At 42.8% G+C, this 16,101-nt stretch overlaps 1 protein-coding gene across 2 annotated transcripts in view; it reads left to right on the top strand.

The window, feature by feature from the left end:
• FOXN3 (forkhead box N3) overlaps window positions 1–16,101 on the top strand; it is a 204,636-nt gene that overhangs the window by 93,805 nt on the left and 94,730 nt on the right. For both annotated transcript variants that reach the window (XM_058806241.1, XM_058806243.1), the window contains one exon: window positions 9,810–9,943. In XM_058806241.1, coding sequence (XP_058662224.1) covers window positions 9,810–9,943 — 134 coding nt within the window. The remainder of the gene's footprint in view (window positions 1–9,809; window positions 9,944–16,101) is intronic.

Below are 16,101 nucleotides of genomic sequence, written 5' to 3'. Positions count from 1 at the left end.
TCTCACACATTTCTGCTAGCTGTTAACCCCTTCCCCTGGAAATTCACTCACTGGCTTATTTCGTCATTAAAACAGCAGTAGGCAAAAAGTGACCTGTAAACCTTTAGCGCAGATATAAGTGTTGAATAATTTTTTTGATATCTGTTCTGTGAAGGGTTGTGTTTTAAAATTGTCCCTAGGTTTTCATGTATGATGTAACTATACATTTGTGAGAAAAGACAGTTTCCAGTTGTAGATAATATGAAGGGCATGGATAACCAGTGGGTATTTAAATGAGTGTACCTCTGATACAAAATTAGCACACCCCACTAAATGGATTATTGGTCTGGAGTCTGGGGAGTTTTTTCCTTTCTTACCATGTTTTTTATAGGTGACCTTGAGGACTTCTTTTTGTATTCTTTTGTTTCTGCGTCTTCTCAATTTTCTTTTCAATAGTGTAGGGTTAATTACACTTTCCATGTATACACAGAAATTCTATAGGCTGAAACAGCATTATTAATGCTACTTGCTGCTCAATCTCCCTCAAGTATGCCTGTGATGGCCAGTCATGATGACAGGCTTGTCTTCTGGGCTCTCCTGCTTTCCCAGCCCAATTTCCCTGCTTCTGTTTGATCTTGCACTTCATTCCTCCCTTGCAGTGTCTCAGCCTGTCTTCTTCAGCTCCTGGGCTTTGCCTAGCCTGGGGAGACTTTGGGCAACATCTGGGGTTGCTAGGTACTGGCATGAAACAAGATCAACTCTGTGTAGGAAGCTGGCATTGTTAAGGGGCAGCTAATGACACTGCTTGCTTCAACTCCTTGCAGGGTTACTGTGTGGCAGCCTAATAGCTTTATAGGGTGATTCACATATAGACTCAGCAAGGAGATATCTAACAGGCTGAATACGACTCTTGGAGGTGGGTGACATAGTGCAACACCTCCTGAGCCTGTTGGAGGAATTGTTTTATGATGAGAGCAGTGGGATCCACTGCTGGCTGTTAGCAGGCATTTTGTGTGAGCTTACCTGTACTAATGGACCCATGCTGGTGTGCTGGAGGAGCAGTGCACCAGCTGTGCCCACGGGCAGTGGGTTATTGTGACTGGAATAATGGTAGAGAATCATTCCGGACCTGGTGTTGAAGTGCCCCTTGCAGGATCAGGAACCTGGACTCTGGGGACATGCTTTGGGTTGGCAGTCTTGGCTGCAGACTTGCTGGGTGTCTAGGTGATGCACTAGAAGACATTCCTAACTTCTCTGTTCACAGGAGGGAAAGTGCTGAGGAAAAAAGAAAACAGCTTGAAAGCCCATGAATGCCTTCAATTGTGTAAAATCCAAAAGCAGTCAGTCCCGTGCTGCTGTTTCTTTGCTCTGCCTGTGGCAGATAGACATGGCCACAGGCTCTGTGCCTGTGATGCTACTAATGGGGCTCCCTGCAGGTTTGGGGGAGTGGGCAGCCTCAGAAGGCACTGCTGCAGAGGGCAGGGCCTTTCACTCTGATAACACATACAAGCCCAGAGGTACAGAGAAAACTTCTGATTTGTCTTGTGCTGGTGAGACTTGAGCTCCTTTAATATTGGAAGACCACTGAACAGTGTGTGTTTTGGTAGACACTTTCTTGTGTTGCAGGATGTTGTGCTGCGTCCTGCCTCTCAAATATGAGTATTTTTGACTATGGAATACCACAGCCTTTCTTTTCTCAGCTGTTACTTCTCGGTGCTGATCTGGCCTCTTTATTCCTTTATCATTGTTTATTTATATGCTTGGATTCCTTTTTGTTTTATTTCATTTTGAGACAAAATAGTCCTTTTCCTCTCTAACCATACTTCCATTGTTAGGGAAGGAATATACCCACCCAGCCTCTCCAGTCAGAAAGACAGTGCCCATTTTGTGACTGGAAGAACAGCAGAGATGTGGAGGTGGTTCATGTGGCTGCATCACTTGGGGAAGAACCAGACCACTTTCATAAAGTCAAATCAGAATAAAAGGCTGATGGCTGGGTTGGTGTCTGGGGTAGCTCACTGAGCTAGTGAGCTACAATACCAAGAGTTGAGTGTGAAGACGAAGACTTGGACATGCATGATTTGGAGTAATGGATGTTTTTACTTGGAGCAAAATAAGATTTTAAAAGCCCCAACCTTTTGTTTTCTTAAGAAATGCTGATGATTTTTTGATGCAACTGGCTTACTTGGGTTGAACACTCTACTCCAGCAAGCTTTCAAATCAAAACTTTAATTTCATGCATTAGATGAGCATATGTTTATGATCATGTAATTGTGTTTTAGCCAGTCTCTTCCCGTCACGCTTCTTCACCTTTGTGCTTGAGCTGAGCTGTGACTGCTGCTTTGCTGGGGAAGGGTTGAAAACGTGCAGAAGTGTTTGTGAGGGTTTTGTTACACTGCATGCAGATACTACTTCAGATTTACTTCAGCTTGGTGTTAAGCTCTCACCTAACATTGCCAAACTTTCCTTGGAAGAGCAGGGGAAATTTCTACTTCTCTTAAGTTTGTAGGTCAGGGGATTTTTATGAAAATTAAAAGCTTAGTAAGCAGTTGTCACTGTCATTAAAATGCAGTCAAGGTCTATAGTGCAATTCTTTAAAGCTGGACGTAGATGATTTCACTGGTCTGTGCTAGAAATGTTAAAAGAGAAGGAAGAAAATCTGCCCTTGAACTGCATGAATAGTTATTTGTAATTTTTATGTAAGATTGCAGTGAATCTGAGGAATGCATTTTGTAATAATAGGAATCACTGCCAGTGGCTTTGTTTTTCTTTCTTTCAGAATTCTTTCACTGTTGTACTTCTTAATTAAAAAAAAACAAAAAAACAAAAAAACAAAACCCAAACAAACAAAAAAACCAAACAAAAACCAAACCAAACAAAAAACCAAACAAAACCCAAAAAAAACCCAGAAAAAACCTAGCTAACCTCAAATGAGTGAATGCTTTGTTTGTGTGTTTCCGCAAATAAGTTCAGTTGTTTATAAAAAGGAGTAACTAGAGAACCCCCAGACTCATATGCAAGGTGTAGGCAAGCTAGAGATGATAAAATTTTAGTATTGTCTGTGACCACCCATGAAAAACACTTAAAATGGGAGAATCTGTGTAGGAGAGCAGAGCAAGCAGCATTATGACTTTCTTGATAACTTGAAATACCAATGAGTAAAGATAAGCAATAGAGTTTTAAACAGACCAGCAGACCAACTTTGGCATCTGATCTTAAATCTTCCTGAGTGCTTGCCAGGCAAATAGTTTAAAATTTGTTATGTAATATATTTTCCAAGTTTTGATACTAGTATGCTAATTCTGCCTCATGTAAATGAAGGAACTAGTTCTGAGTTGGTTTTGTTTTAGTAGTGATAGCCTTCATTTGGAGGAGCATGATACTAACATGAGGGATGAGTAGCTGAACTAAAAAAGTAAGGTGTGTTCTCGTCAGCACTGTGTGCAAGTGACTGGCATAGAGCTGGCTTTGAGCAGTGTTCCTGGTTGCACAGCTTCTCTCTCCTTGGATATTGAAAGCCGTCTCTTGCCATCATAGTGCTGATTCAACACAGCATCAGGGGTCACAACAGGCTGGCATTGTTTAGTCTTGGTGAATTTTGCAGTCATGAACCACTTCTTTCCCATAGTGCCAGCACAACGTTTGCAAACCTTCAAGGGTAGAGTTATATTTAATGAAGTATGTATAGTCTGTGTTGTATTGTGGGATGGCTTTGAAGTCACTTGGCAGGTTTCTTTGCTTAGTACAAGAAAGTTATTTAAGCAAGTCATTCTCTCCTGAGGTGGATTTTGGAGTGATTATTGTGTTCCTCTCAGTGCGCTTCAGAGCTGAAGGCAGGGTGTCATAAGGTGCAGCTTGGAAAGTATTTTACTTGCCTTCTATCTTCTCAATTGCTTCTCAATTTCCTCATGAAAATACCTCACTTTTCTTGTTAAATATATTTTTTCATAGGATGAGAAGAGGGGAATTTGTATTTAGGAGGAATTCCTGATGATAGTTTGCTGTTCCTGGGAACCAGCCAGAAACTTGTTTTAGTCAGGGTTTCCAGAATTGCTCTGTGTGACTGCAGTGTCAGGTGGCGAGTGAAGTACCCTGCTCTTTTTATGGATAGGCTCCTCCATCATGCCTTGTTCTCTTAGGTGCTTTTGCAGGTCCTTGCTTCCTGACAGCCTTGGCTGTGCTCTCACCACCCCCAGAGGCTTCCTGCACAGGTGTGAGCAGTCAGCAGTGACAACAGTGTCAGCAAGGTGGCTGATGGCTTTGTGCTGCTACATTAGATGTGGTGCAGTCATAGAAGATGAGAAATATGCTTCTGCAATTCTGATCTAAAACAATTATCTTTTTCAGATTCTGGTTTTGGATGTAGTTACTCAAACGGTTTTTTTTTTAATTCTGTGGTGAGATGTATAGTTCTATCCTACCATTCTTTTTGCTTCTGTAGAAACCCTTCTGTGATCATACTGAACAGTTGGACCTGTAGAAGCTGTTGAGCATTCCCATGGATAAACATGGTGGCAAATCTGTGTGAAAGGTTTGCTTCAAGCCTGGTGTTGCAGCATATCTGGACACAATGAGCTCAGGATAAATATTTCTTTAAAGTAAGAACCTTTAATACCCAGTAATCTCTCCACTCTTACTTGCGAAGAGATCACCTGTTGTAACAACGACAACAAAAGTTTCCTAATCACTGAAGAAGGTGATATTAATGATATTCACAGGTCCTGTGTTAACAACTGTGGCAACCTCCACTGGGTTAGGCAGGGACAGGTGTCCCAGTGATGTGACTTCAGAATTTGGTAGCTTGGGGCTGCAGATGTTTGTTGGTAATGCCCTTTTTTGAGAAAGAGGAAATTTCTGCTTTTTCTCTTTGCTTTTATGGTTACTGAAGCCAATGTGACATACTTTTCAGGTAGTGTATATCTGCACCCCTTCAGCCTGTGTAGCTGCCTGGTTCATAGTGCTGATCATTTTGGTTTAAGAAAGCCTAGCCATGGCCACTCATCCCCTCCTGATCTGATAGTGGAGAAGTAAAGTACAGATCTGCTCAGTGGGCAGCTGTTGTTTGGGAGTAGCAAGGTCCTTAACTCAGAGCTGTGTTAAAATTCTCAGCCTGCTGGCATAGTTTAGGTGTGTGAGCAGAGCTCTGGAGTCACTTGTGGGTGTCTTGTTTTGGTTCCTCTCCTCCCAGCCTCCAGGCACCTGTGTTGGTGCCCAGGCTCTCGGTGTCCCTGCTTTCCCATGCACAGCCTTTTCCCTCAGGGCTGTCTGCCAGCCTTGCTGCCCAGCTCACCCCAGCCCCTGCACCCCTGCTCTGTGTCATACTGCTTTTGCCATTTGTCTTACAAGCTGCTTTCTGTCCAGCCAGAGTCCTGGTTTTCCTTTTTCAGTGTGCTGTTTCACAAGGTGCATCAGGATGTCACCAGGGCTCCTGCTGCAGAAGGGAGCAGTTCCCATTCCCCTCCCTGTGTCCCCACATCCCTCCTCTGCTTTGCCACAGCTCTCTGGATGCTTGTCACACCCTTCATGTGAGCCAGCTTAATGAATGTAACTTACATCAAATTGTGTGAGAAAAAGAGGATTTTTTGAGGAAAATGACTGAAATGGGCTTATGGAAGAAGGCCCAGGCACATGCAAGGCATCACAGAGGAAAAAAAAAATCTCCCTTTTGGCAGGTTTCCCTTAAGGTTCTGTTCCCTTGGGGACCATCTTGGTGGTGATGCAAGAGACATGGGTACCTGGAGCTGCTCCTCCAGGCAAATTCAAAGTGAAGATGTTACCAGAGCTTCAGAAGGGAAAATTTGGAAATGCCAACATCTCCCTGAGCCCGTATTTTGTGGTTTCTGTATCTGCTCTCTTCCCAAAACTTTGTTTTGGCCAGACTTGTTTTTATGGCAGTGAAAAGAACAGCTCTGTGGTAAAGGTTGTGTTTCTAACACATTTCAACTCTGTGCTAAAATAACCAGGGAACAAAATTCTTCAAATGAACAGTATCTGGAATTTTTATATAGATGGATGTAGCCCCTGCAGTACCAAAATCTGACCAAGCAAAACCAATACAATGGGTTATGTACTTTTTCCCAGCCACTGGTCTCAGAAAGAGCTCAACACACAAGTCTTTTAGTTGAGCTTTGGGCAGGCAGTAGCTGATGTGTGAGGACAGGTAGTTGTGAGGTATATGCTGGCAAAATCTTTACAATGAGGAGTTTTACTAGTGCATAATGCTATTAATTCCCAACTATAGCGACTGAAAGAGCTGACAAGCAGCATTTTAATTATTTTAAAATTTCAATCTTTTTTCAATGCTACTAAAAAATGACCAAACATAATAACAATAATAGGTTGTGTAAAGTAGTATTTAAAAACTTCTATGTGCAGTCCATTGGAAGAAAAAACAAGCGAACATTGAGTGTATCGTGTACCTTTTCATGGCAATACACTGACTTTAGTTGCTGGGAGGGAATCAGAATGGGATATTTGAGGTATGAGAGAGCAAATTTGTTAATAAGTTGCGAGTTAGTACACAGTATTGTGCACAATCTACATATATATGTTAAGTGATGTAAAAAGGAGTAGCAATTTCTCCATATAAAAGATAATCAGGATTTTTTAAAAATATTCAGTCAGGATATTTCATTGGGTAACTCTGTATGTTTCTCTCTCTCCCTATTAGCACCTCTGAAGTAGTTTACCCTCAAGTTTACTCTTGGACGTGAAGAGGAATTGTAATAACATTCCCCAGTTTTTGATCACGTTAACCAGGAATCAGTGCAGAAGCTGTAACCTGTGTTTGGCAGGAAGGAGGTGGCTGTGCCTGGCCCTGGGAGGAGGTGGCATGTGGGGAGGTCTGAAAGCACTCCAAGTGCTGAGGATATCAGGGGGCTGTTATCCACTCCTCAGTCACTTGTTGCCTGGGAGACAAATGTAATCCAGAGTTGGGTTTTTTTTGACCCTTCCTTGCTGGTTTTTGATTGGAGTCACTATTGACTTTTGGCTTGGAGGAGGTAGTGAAGCAGCACGCCAAGTGTCATAAGATGGAAATTAATCACTACCGACGGGGCTGAGCTCCAGTGATTTCCTTTCCCGTGATTGCTCTGTACATGGGAAGACTAATGACACATCTGAACAGACAGTTAACAAAGCTCTTCACACCTCCCAACAGTCAAGAAGGTTTCTTAACCAGATGTCACTTCAGTTTTCCTTTTTATTCATGCTCTGTTATGTGATTGTGGAAAAACAAAAGTAACTGTCTTAAAAGAGAACATTGCAAAGTTGGCAACCTTTGCCTTAAATTACATTTGTTTTTGCTGGTAAATTATAAGTCAGTTCAGTTGCAGTGAAAATATAGCAAATCTGCCTTCCCAGTGGGTTTTTTAACGAGGAGTGTACTTCTCAATATTTTTTGTCAGAGTTCCTGTTTTTCAGTGAGATTATTTTTGGCTTTTGCAAGAATATGGGCAAACCACACAAACTTATCTTAACAGTAATGAAAAGTTTTGAAGTCACTCTTCAGTAGTGACTTCATATTGTAAGGCCCTCAGCTTAAACTGACTGATAGGTTTTGGGGAGTAATATCTTCCAGGTAGATGACAAGGCTGTCTTGGAAGTAAATGAAAAAACAGAGAAGTTTGGAAACAATATGTTGTGTTCCAGTAAGTACAAATAAGGTAGTTGGTATTTAAGTGTAGCTTTTTTTATAAGCTTATCCCATGCTGTAAGAAGTAAGGAATCCAGCAAAGGTTTTCTCCTGAAAAATTTTCCTAGTTTTGCTCATTGCTTGCTTAAAAGGAAATTTTATGTTCTTAGTCTGGGTCTTGGATAGAGCATGGAAGTGGAATTTGGGATGTTTGAATTCTATTTTTGACTCTGTCCTTTGCCTAAGAATCATTTACTGGCCTTGTCATGTGTCTGGCTCATTGTCCCATATTTTAGAAGGGCTAAGCATAACAACCTCCTCCTTGCAGAGTGCTGTGAGGACTGTGGTGCACAGCTTCCTCAGCTGACAGCAGCACTGGATCTCTCAGCTGTTGACTGTAGTGCTTTGCTGAGATCAGAGCCACAGAGCCTTGCTTGCTTCTCTCTAGCCCTTTAGTCTTGGCCTTTTGTGGCCATATTAGAACCTTGCTTCATTTCAAGTGCTAGAAGATGTCTCCCCTTAGACATCTTCCAGCTCCTGGTGTGGCCTCTGTGGCCTGCTAGTAGGTCACCTGTGGGCAGCAAAGTGATGGATATGCTTGAGCCCTGCAAGCCATCCTGAAGAGTCTTGACCCCATGCTCCTGTTCCACCAGAGCAGCATGCAGCCCTGCTTCTTTCTGACAGAAGATTGTCACAGCTCCTGCTGGCTGTTCTCCTTTTCTTTCAAGCCAAGTTTCACATGGTGCTGGAAACTTTCTAGGTGCACACAAAGCCATCCAGGGACATTGGGGAAGACTTTTGTTTTTCATTTATTTTTCATTTATTTTTGGGGAGGAGAATTTAGTGCACATTTGCTCTCTGTAAGCACTTTGCACCTTGCACTGTGTATCCTAAAGCTGTCCGTGGGGCAGAGGAGCACTTAGGAAGTCGTAGGGCAAAGATACAAGTTTTCAAAAGGAAACAGGTGTCTGGTTTTGGTCTTCTATATGGTTTAAGAAAAGAATGTCCTTCTTCTGATGTGATTCTCTGTGTGTCTGTGTGTGCTTGTTCTGTAACATGTTAACGGAGAGCTTTGTTTCACTGACAGAAGTTGAAGTAGAGGAAAAGGATGGTCCTGAGTTGAAAAGCAGCTAGAGGCAGTAACACAGCCTCCCCCACCTGGTCCAGAAAGCATTAACATTTACCAAAAAATCATAGCATAATGCCTTTAATGCCTGTCAGTTGAATTCAGTCAACAGTTAGGATTTGTGTTTGTGTTTATGTATGATCAAGCAGAGCAAAACTGCTCCTGAACCATCATTCCATATGCTTTCATAGTGAAGCTGAGGCAGTTTTCATGTTTGTTTAGGAACTCACACAAAACAATCCAAAATCCTCAGCTTGACCTCTGATGGGATTGAGACAAGAAATGAAATTGCACTGCTTGTAACTGCAGAATAAACACTGAATTTTAGTGTAATCTTTACTTTACAGATTAACTGCTGGTGTTGTTCCTTGGGTCCAGAAAGGGTAATTACAGTAACTGTTGTTTTAGCTGATCACAATTTCACAACACACTTAAATGGTTATACTCTGATTATACTGTGGGTTTTTCTTTTTTTTGGTTTTTTTTTTTGGTTTTTTTTTTAGTTTTGGTTCGTTGGTTTGTTTTGGGTTTTTTTGGTATTTTTTTTCCCCTCTGGGGAGAAAAGATGATTAATTTCCTCTTGTAGTATAATGGTATTGATGTCATGTGGGTTGGAGGATTAAGTCCTTATATTTTTAAAACAGTTGCTAGGGTGTTTAACCCTCTCCTTTTTAGCCTTGTTTCTGTTTGTATAACAACAAAAGGAAAAGAAAACTACTTCAAAAACCAAGATACTTCTTTTCAAAGTTTCTGTTTAACGGTTAACTGTAGCTTCTTATTTTTCCAATATGAGGTGATTGGAAAATTGCCAGATATTATTAAATCCTATTAACTAGTAACAAGAGAGAGCGACCAAACATTCATTCTTTTTTTCCCTCAGAATTGTGATTTAAATCATACAGTCATAATACATTATTAATGGAGCAATAATCTCTGGCAAGCAAGTTATATTCACTTCTGTCAGACAAAAAACCCAAAGTCACTGCTTTTCCTGCAAAAACTGCTAAATAAATATGGCTGTGCCATTAGATCAAATATTTGATTTTTTTTTTAATTCTTTTCTCTTTGCAGAGTATTGGAAAGGGGTCCTTGTGGTGTATAGACCCAGAATATAGACAAAATCTTATTCAGGCTTTGAAAAAGACACCCTATCACCCATATTCGCATGTGTTCAATACACCTCCCACATCTCAGGCATATCAAAGGTAAGAACTAGATGCATTTTACAATTCTAAATGTTTTTCTGCGATGTTGAATATGATTCTTGGGTAAGACACTAATGTAATCAAGGGATACAGTTTGGAATGTGCGAGTGCGGGATGCCCGGGAGCGCCGGTCCGGCCTGGCCTCTTCAGCGTGTCCAGGGCACCTTTTACCGGCTCATGGCCCTGCTGGCATCGGCGTTCCTGAGCAGAGCCTGCGGGCTGCCTGCAACAGCCCTTTGGCAGAGGAGCGCCTGAAATAAAAATGCAGATGAGCAAATGGAGAGCTCTGAAGTGCCCACTTATCCCCTTTGGTGAAAGCCCGATTCCCTCCCTCTCTCAGAGGAGATGGGCTCATTCTTCTCCTGGGAGAGCCGAGGCTGATGTTGCCTGTGCAGCCCCAGGATGTCCACCAGGTTGAGTTGGTGCCCAGGTGCCTTGACCAGCGCTTGGTGGTGGATGGGCGCTTGTGGTGGCCTTTAGGATTAGCCTGGATTTTCTCCTTTGCTTCAGTGAAACAGACATGGGGTGGTGTTTTTCTGTTCATTTTGCGTTTTTTTTTGATCTGGCATTCATTTACGACCAGTGTTAGTAAAGAGACATGATCTATGGCTGCCATCCGCAAAGCAGGAAAGCAGATGCTGAGGCTGGCAAACTGCGTTTTCCTCGATGCCGGGAAGGGCCGGGATTGCGGTTCATGGCCCGTGCTTCCCCCTCAGGACGGGGAAGGTGTGCTGGGCCCGCAGCAGCGCCGGGACTGCGCGGTGGCGCTGACGGCTCCCTTGGCGGCTCGGGTGCTTCTTGTTATTTTTCCGCGCTGGTGTTGGGGCTGGCGGGAGGGAGGGCAGCGCCGGGAGGGCAGCGTGATGGTCGCCGTGGTGACGGCGCGTCTCCCGGCAACGCGCGGGCCGGGCCGGGCCGGCGCTGCCGCCTCACGGGGCCGCGGGCTCGGCCGCGCCGTTGCCGCGGTAACGGCGATCCCGGCACGGCGCTGGCAATGGAGACCCTGCGCCCGCTGTGGTGTCGGGGGATCGCCCCGGTGGCCGGGGATGCCCCTGGCCCCTCGATTTTATTCTGGAAATCAGAGCGTGACCAGGGGTGCGGGGTGCCGAGGCGGTGCAGCTCGGCTGTCCTGGTGCTCCGGGGCGTGCTGGGCAAACACTGCCCCTAGCACCACCTGTGGAAGTACCCCTTACTACTGTACTTGGCAGAAGGACAGATAAATAATTTAGGTAATGGATTAAAACTGTAATTTGTGCATTTGAACAAAGCATGTTTTCTGGCCCTTGCTTTATTGTTACTGCTGCCTTTTAAAGGGTATTTTAATTACGCTTATCCAGATTTATTGATAAATTCTCATATTGAGTAGAAGTATAATGCACATCGGACATAGAAATGGAGAGATTTTGATCCCTTCTAATCCCCACAAACAAAAAAATCTAGCATACACATGCAGTTGAAAGCCAGAGGACTCCCATTTTTTTATGGGTGAAGTGACTGTTGACTCAATGGGCTGGGTTTGCCAGAACCACTGTGTGATTTGGTGGCAGATGTTGGCAGCAGGAGCAATGACATGGGCAGCTCTTCTAGGCTAGGCTGAAGGAAGCAATGCAGCAGCACTGCTGTGGGCAGTCCTTGCAGGCATGAACCCTTAGAGACACCCTGTCAGGGTGTCAGAGAGCGCACAGGGGCAAAGCTACACTGTGTCCTGCACAGTTCTGTGCCCACTGCTCCCCTGTCTTCATCCTGCACAGCCCTGTGCCCGCTGCTCCCCTGTCCTCATCCTGCACAGCCCTGTGCCTGCTGCTCCCCTGTCCTCATCCTGCGCAGCCCTGTGCCCGCTGCTGCTCCTTGCTTGCTGTGTGTGGCAAAGGATGCCTGCAGAGTCCCAGACCTTGGGCAGAGGTTGTGCTGCCCTCTTCCAATGGGGGTGTGTGTCCAGAACCTCACAGCTTGTTTTCATGCGTGGGAGAAGAGAGGACTACTGGCAGGTGCCAGACAGTATGGGATTTAAGAAGCAGGTTTCAGTCACTACCTGCTTTCAGCACTGCCCAGTGTAGCTGGGCAAGGGAGAAGGAGGAGTCTACTGAAACACTGACAAGTGAGTCCCAAAACTGAAAGGGAAGGTTTTTCTCCTTGGAGCCCATGGGATCTCTGAGCTGCTGCTGCACTGCTTGTGCTGCCAAGTGCTTTGGAGTCTTCCATGTAATGACTGCATCATAAAACAAAGAGCTTGTGTGGTTGAAGGAGCAAATGCCTTGCAAATACAGCAAAGGCCAGGTTTTATATGAAGAAATTGTGGTCTCACTGTTACTTCTACTTGGCTATCTTTCAGCATTTCCACTGTTAAATAAAACTTAATATCCCCATAGTATTCTAAAATATTTATTCATTCTGCTGCTAATGACTGGTGAAACGTCAACATGAAGCTGGTCTAGCCTATCAGTGACTTTGGAATTAATTCTGGATTGGCACTTACATGGTAATTTTCTGAATAAATTTCCAATATATTCTCAACGAGTTGAATATTCCCTGTGCATTTGGAAGAAACCAGTAATCCCATGTGTAAGTGATTGCTTTCTCATGTGTACAAAGACTTCAGTAGGGGTAGAAAATGTAAATCCATTCCACCATAGTCAGATCTCCAGAGCAATACATTGTCATAGTAACAAATTCAAGGGGGAATTTTTCTTATGGTGAAGACAGTACATCTAGAAAAAAATCCTTGGGTGGCAGAGGTTTTGCTGTCTGGCCATCTTATGTAATGGAAGTCCACAACTAAGAGAAGCTATGTCACTTAATAAAATATATCTGTAACCAGAGAATTTGCCAATATTATTCGTGGCTCTAGGAATAAGGGTCAGTTGGTGAAATTCCACAGGGGCAAATTGACCTATTCCTTGTCTTTATCAGATGTTTTAAAAGAATAAAGATGCACAAGTGAATCACATGTTCTGTTTAATATCTGCATAAGCAGCTTAGGGTAGAATTGAGCACAGAATGGAGGAATGCATTGTAAAAATATCCCAAGCACAGTGATTACTGAATACACAAATTCCCCTTTTCCTGAACAGAGTTAAATTAATTGCATCAGATAATTCAGTTTCATGACTTTAGTAGAGCATCCTGCATAAATGTGACAGGAGTGGACCTTTTATGAAGGAGTTTCATGATGTGAACCCATTAATTTGGATGGCTGAGTGAGTGTTATACCAGTATCATTTGAGATAAAAATGGCTCAAGCCATGACATTTGGACTACACTGGGTTCCATGTATAGGAGACATTCTGGGGGAAAAGACAACCTTGCTGTGTTTGTACATAAGAATGAACTTCAGACCGCAGTTGTCTGAATTTGCTGCTTCAATTCAGGGCAAAGATTACCTGTAAGCTGTTAGAAGAGAAATATCACAAGGTGAATTATTTAATTTTAATTGGCTTGGATGTGTGTTCTTAAAAAACAATACAAGAAATAAAACTCCTTGGGTTTTTATCTGGTTCTTCTAATTCAAGCATGTGTCATAAAGCATTCATTTATGATGAATTTCAAGAGCAGGCTAACACTGATACACATCATTACAAAGGAAGAGCTCTCCTTGGTTGCAAAAAATAGCTGTGTTAGACTAATGTGTTTCTTCTTAAATTTTACAATTATTTTGGCAATAGCAACTTTGAAATATATTTATAGATACGCACTTGGTTAAGTGAAAGTACAAGCCATGAGCTCCTTAAACATTCATCACTTCTCCATTGTCTTGTCTTTTGATACCTCCTTCTGATAAAAATATTCTTTATCCCAAGGTTGAGATTAGAAAAAGGGCCTTTGTTGTTGTGAACCCTTATCTAACTTCTGAAATTTATTTGCAGAGACACAGAGAAAGATTTGTGAAACCTGGTGGCTAAAGCTTTGTTCCTGAAAATCCAAGTTTTACAAATCACTGTGAGAAAGTGATGGCCATCACTGTGGGCTCTGTGGTAAATGGCAGGGGAGGTGACCTGGGCATGCTTTCATTTGCATTTGTCTATTTTAAGGCTGAAAGCACACAGTCTTATCACTGAGTCCTGCCCTCCTGCTCCCACCTCACCAGTCGGAGCCCAGTGCAGCCCTGCAATGGGAGCTCCCTGGCAGTGCAGCCCTGCTGGAGGAGCACCTTCAAATATTTACATGTTTTGACTTTACCATCACAGCTTCCACCTTTTGCAGTTGTTTATTGAAGCTACATCGAAGTTGTAGGTTATCACATTAGACAAATTATAGGCACCCTCCTGTCTGTACACTGCATTGAGATCAGATGTGATCTGTGACCATTTGGGGAAGCTGGTGAAACAACCTTTTCCTATTCACTAAAAGACTTCCAGGGTGTCTCTTGTAGAAAAGACATGATTTGGTTGTCCTTTGCAGTCTGAAAGTGTGGATTTAATTCTGTGTTACTGTTCGTGCTTTTGATAGGAAATGAAGCTGATCATAGGCAAGTCTGATACTAATTTCTGTGCATGTTACAACCACTTTATCAAGAATGATCTAACTATTTTACTTCCTATACAGAGTCACAATGAGTTTTCTTCTCTTGATGTGGTGTTAAGGTGGAGTCTTCAGGGAATTTTTGTTTTCATAGTTTTGTAGTTTGTGAGATCATAGAGGATGCAAGTTCCAACATCGGCTGGACTTGATGATCTTATAGGTCTCTTCCAGTCTTGAACTTCTGTGATTCTGTGATTCTTCTGAAGTGTGCCCTCTGCCCCTGTCACATGCCTTAATTTGAAGACCATCTATACTTTGGGATTATGTTGCTTTATTTCTGTTTTCTGGCAAGTTAAATAATATTGGTTTAGTTTGGTGTCAGGTATGAACAGCAAAGTGAACTTCTGGTGGAGTGAATGCACTGAGAAGTGCATAAATGTTTGAGGATCTCTCAATCCAGGGCTTGGTTTCTATCATATTCTTATCAGTTCTCTAACCATTAGACTTCTGTGATCCCACTGAATATAGTTTCAGGAAACATTCAGGAAACAAACAGATCAACTCTTCTTACTTTTAAAAAGGCTTTTTTCTTTTTCTTTTTTTTTTTTTCTTTTTTTTTTTTTCCTTTTCTTTTTTACACCTTACAGCCTGAAGGATGTGTAGGGAGGAAAGATAAAGTCAGAAAGGTGACCATAGATCCTGGACAGAAAAAGAGGAGGAGAAAGTCTGAATCTGATCTCTCTAACATAGTTTCATGCAGGAATGGCTGGTAGAAATACAAATGACCTTCTAATCACATCTTCATTCCTCTCAAAATTAGTCACATGCTTCTGAGCCTTCTCAACTGAAATGTTTTCAATTCTTTCTCATTCATACCTCCAGAAAGAAGAAATATCATTTTTTCCATTTACATGTCAAATACATGAAGATTTGGTTGAGTCTTTGTTTTGTTTGCATGTATTCAGACTTTTGGTAAAGTACTGTAAAGCAGAGTCCTTAGTCTGTCATCTTTCTCTAGATGTCAGGCAAACACCAGCTCATTGCTTTGTTATTTTTCATAGTTCCATTTGTGAACAGTCTTTCCAGTTACTTGGCTTCTTAGGCTCTTTTCCCCTCCTCTGTGCCTTCTGTAGATAAATATAGCCTTATTCCAAAGATAACTTGGAATGGTACCGTAGATATTTCCACTAAGTTCATGGGAAAAAGAAAGTGTAGGGATGTGTTTTGAAATTTTTGTTACTTTGTTTGTAAAACCCTCTGTGGGCCTGGGTGTTTCCTTATGAAAGTTTTTAGAGTGGCCTCATTGACAGAGCTGTGAGTTGCTGGCTGCAGGAACTTGAAGCGTGTGGGTGCTGCGCTTGTGTTTCTCTGCAGCTCCTCATCCCTCTTCCTTGCTGCCCCTGGAGTGTGTGCTGGTGCAGGTGGGGCAGGGTTCCACAGTGCAGGAGCTGTGGGGTGGAGCAAAAAGCACAGGGTGTGAGGGACATCTCACCTCTGGTCCCTGGGCAGTGCAGGATCTGTCACCCTTCATGCCATTAACAGCCCTTGCGTCACTGTGACACTGCAGCAGTTGTGTGGATGGGGAAGCCTGTGCAGTGTTCAGGAACAGTTCACTGAAGTTTTAGGAGTTGAAAATGCAGACTCAGGAAGGAGCATTATGAAAGTGCAATGAACAATGGTCACCATGAGCATCACCTTTG

This window comes from Ammospiza caudacuta, chromosome 6 (assembly GCF_027887145.1).
Source record: "Ammospiza caudacuta isolate bAmmCau1 chromosome 6, bAmmCau1.pri, whole genome shotgun sequence".
NCBI classification, from domain to species: Eukaryota; Metazoa; Chordata; class Aves; order Passeriformes; family Passerellidae; genus Ammospiza; species Ammospiza caudacuta.
This window is presented reverse-complemented; position numbering and strand designations above follow the sequence as displayed.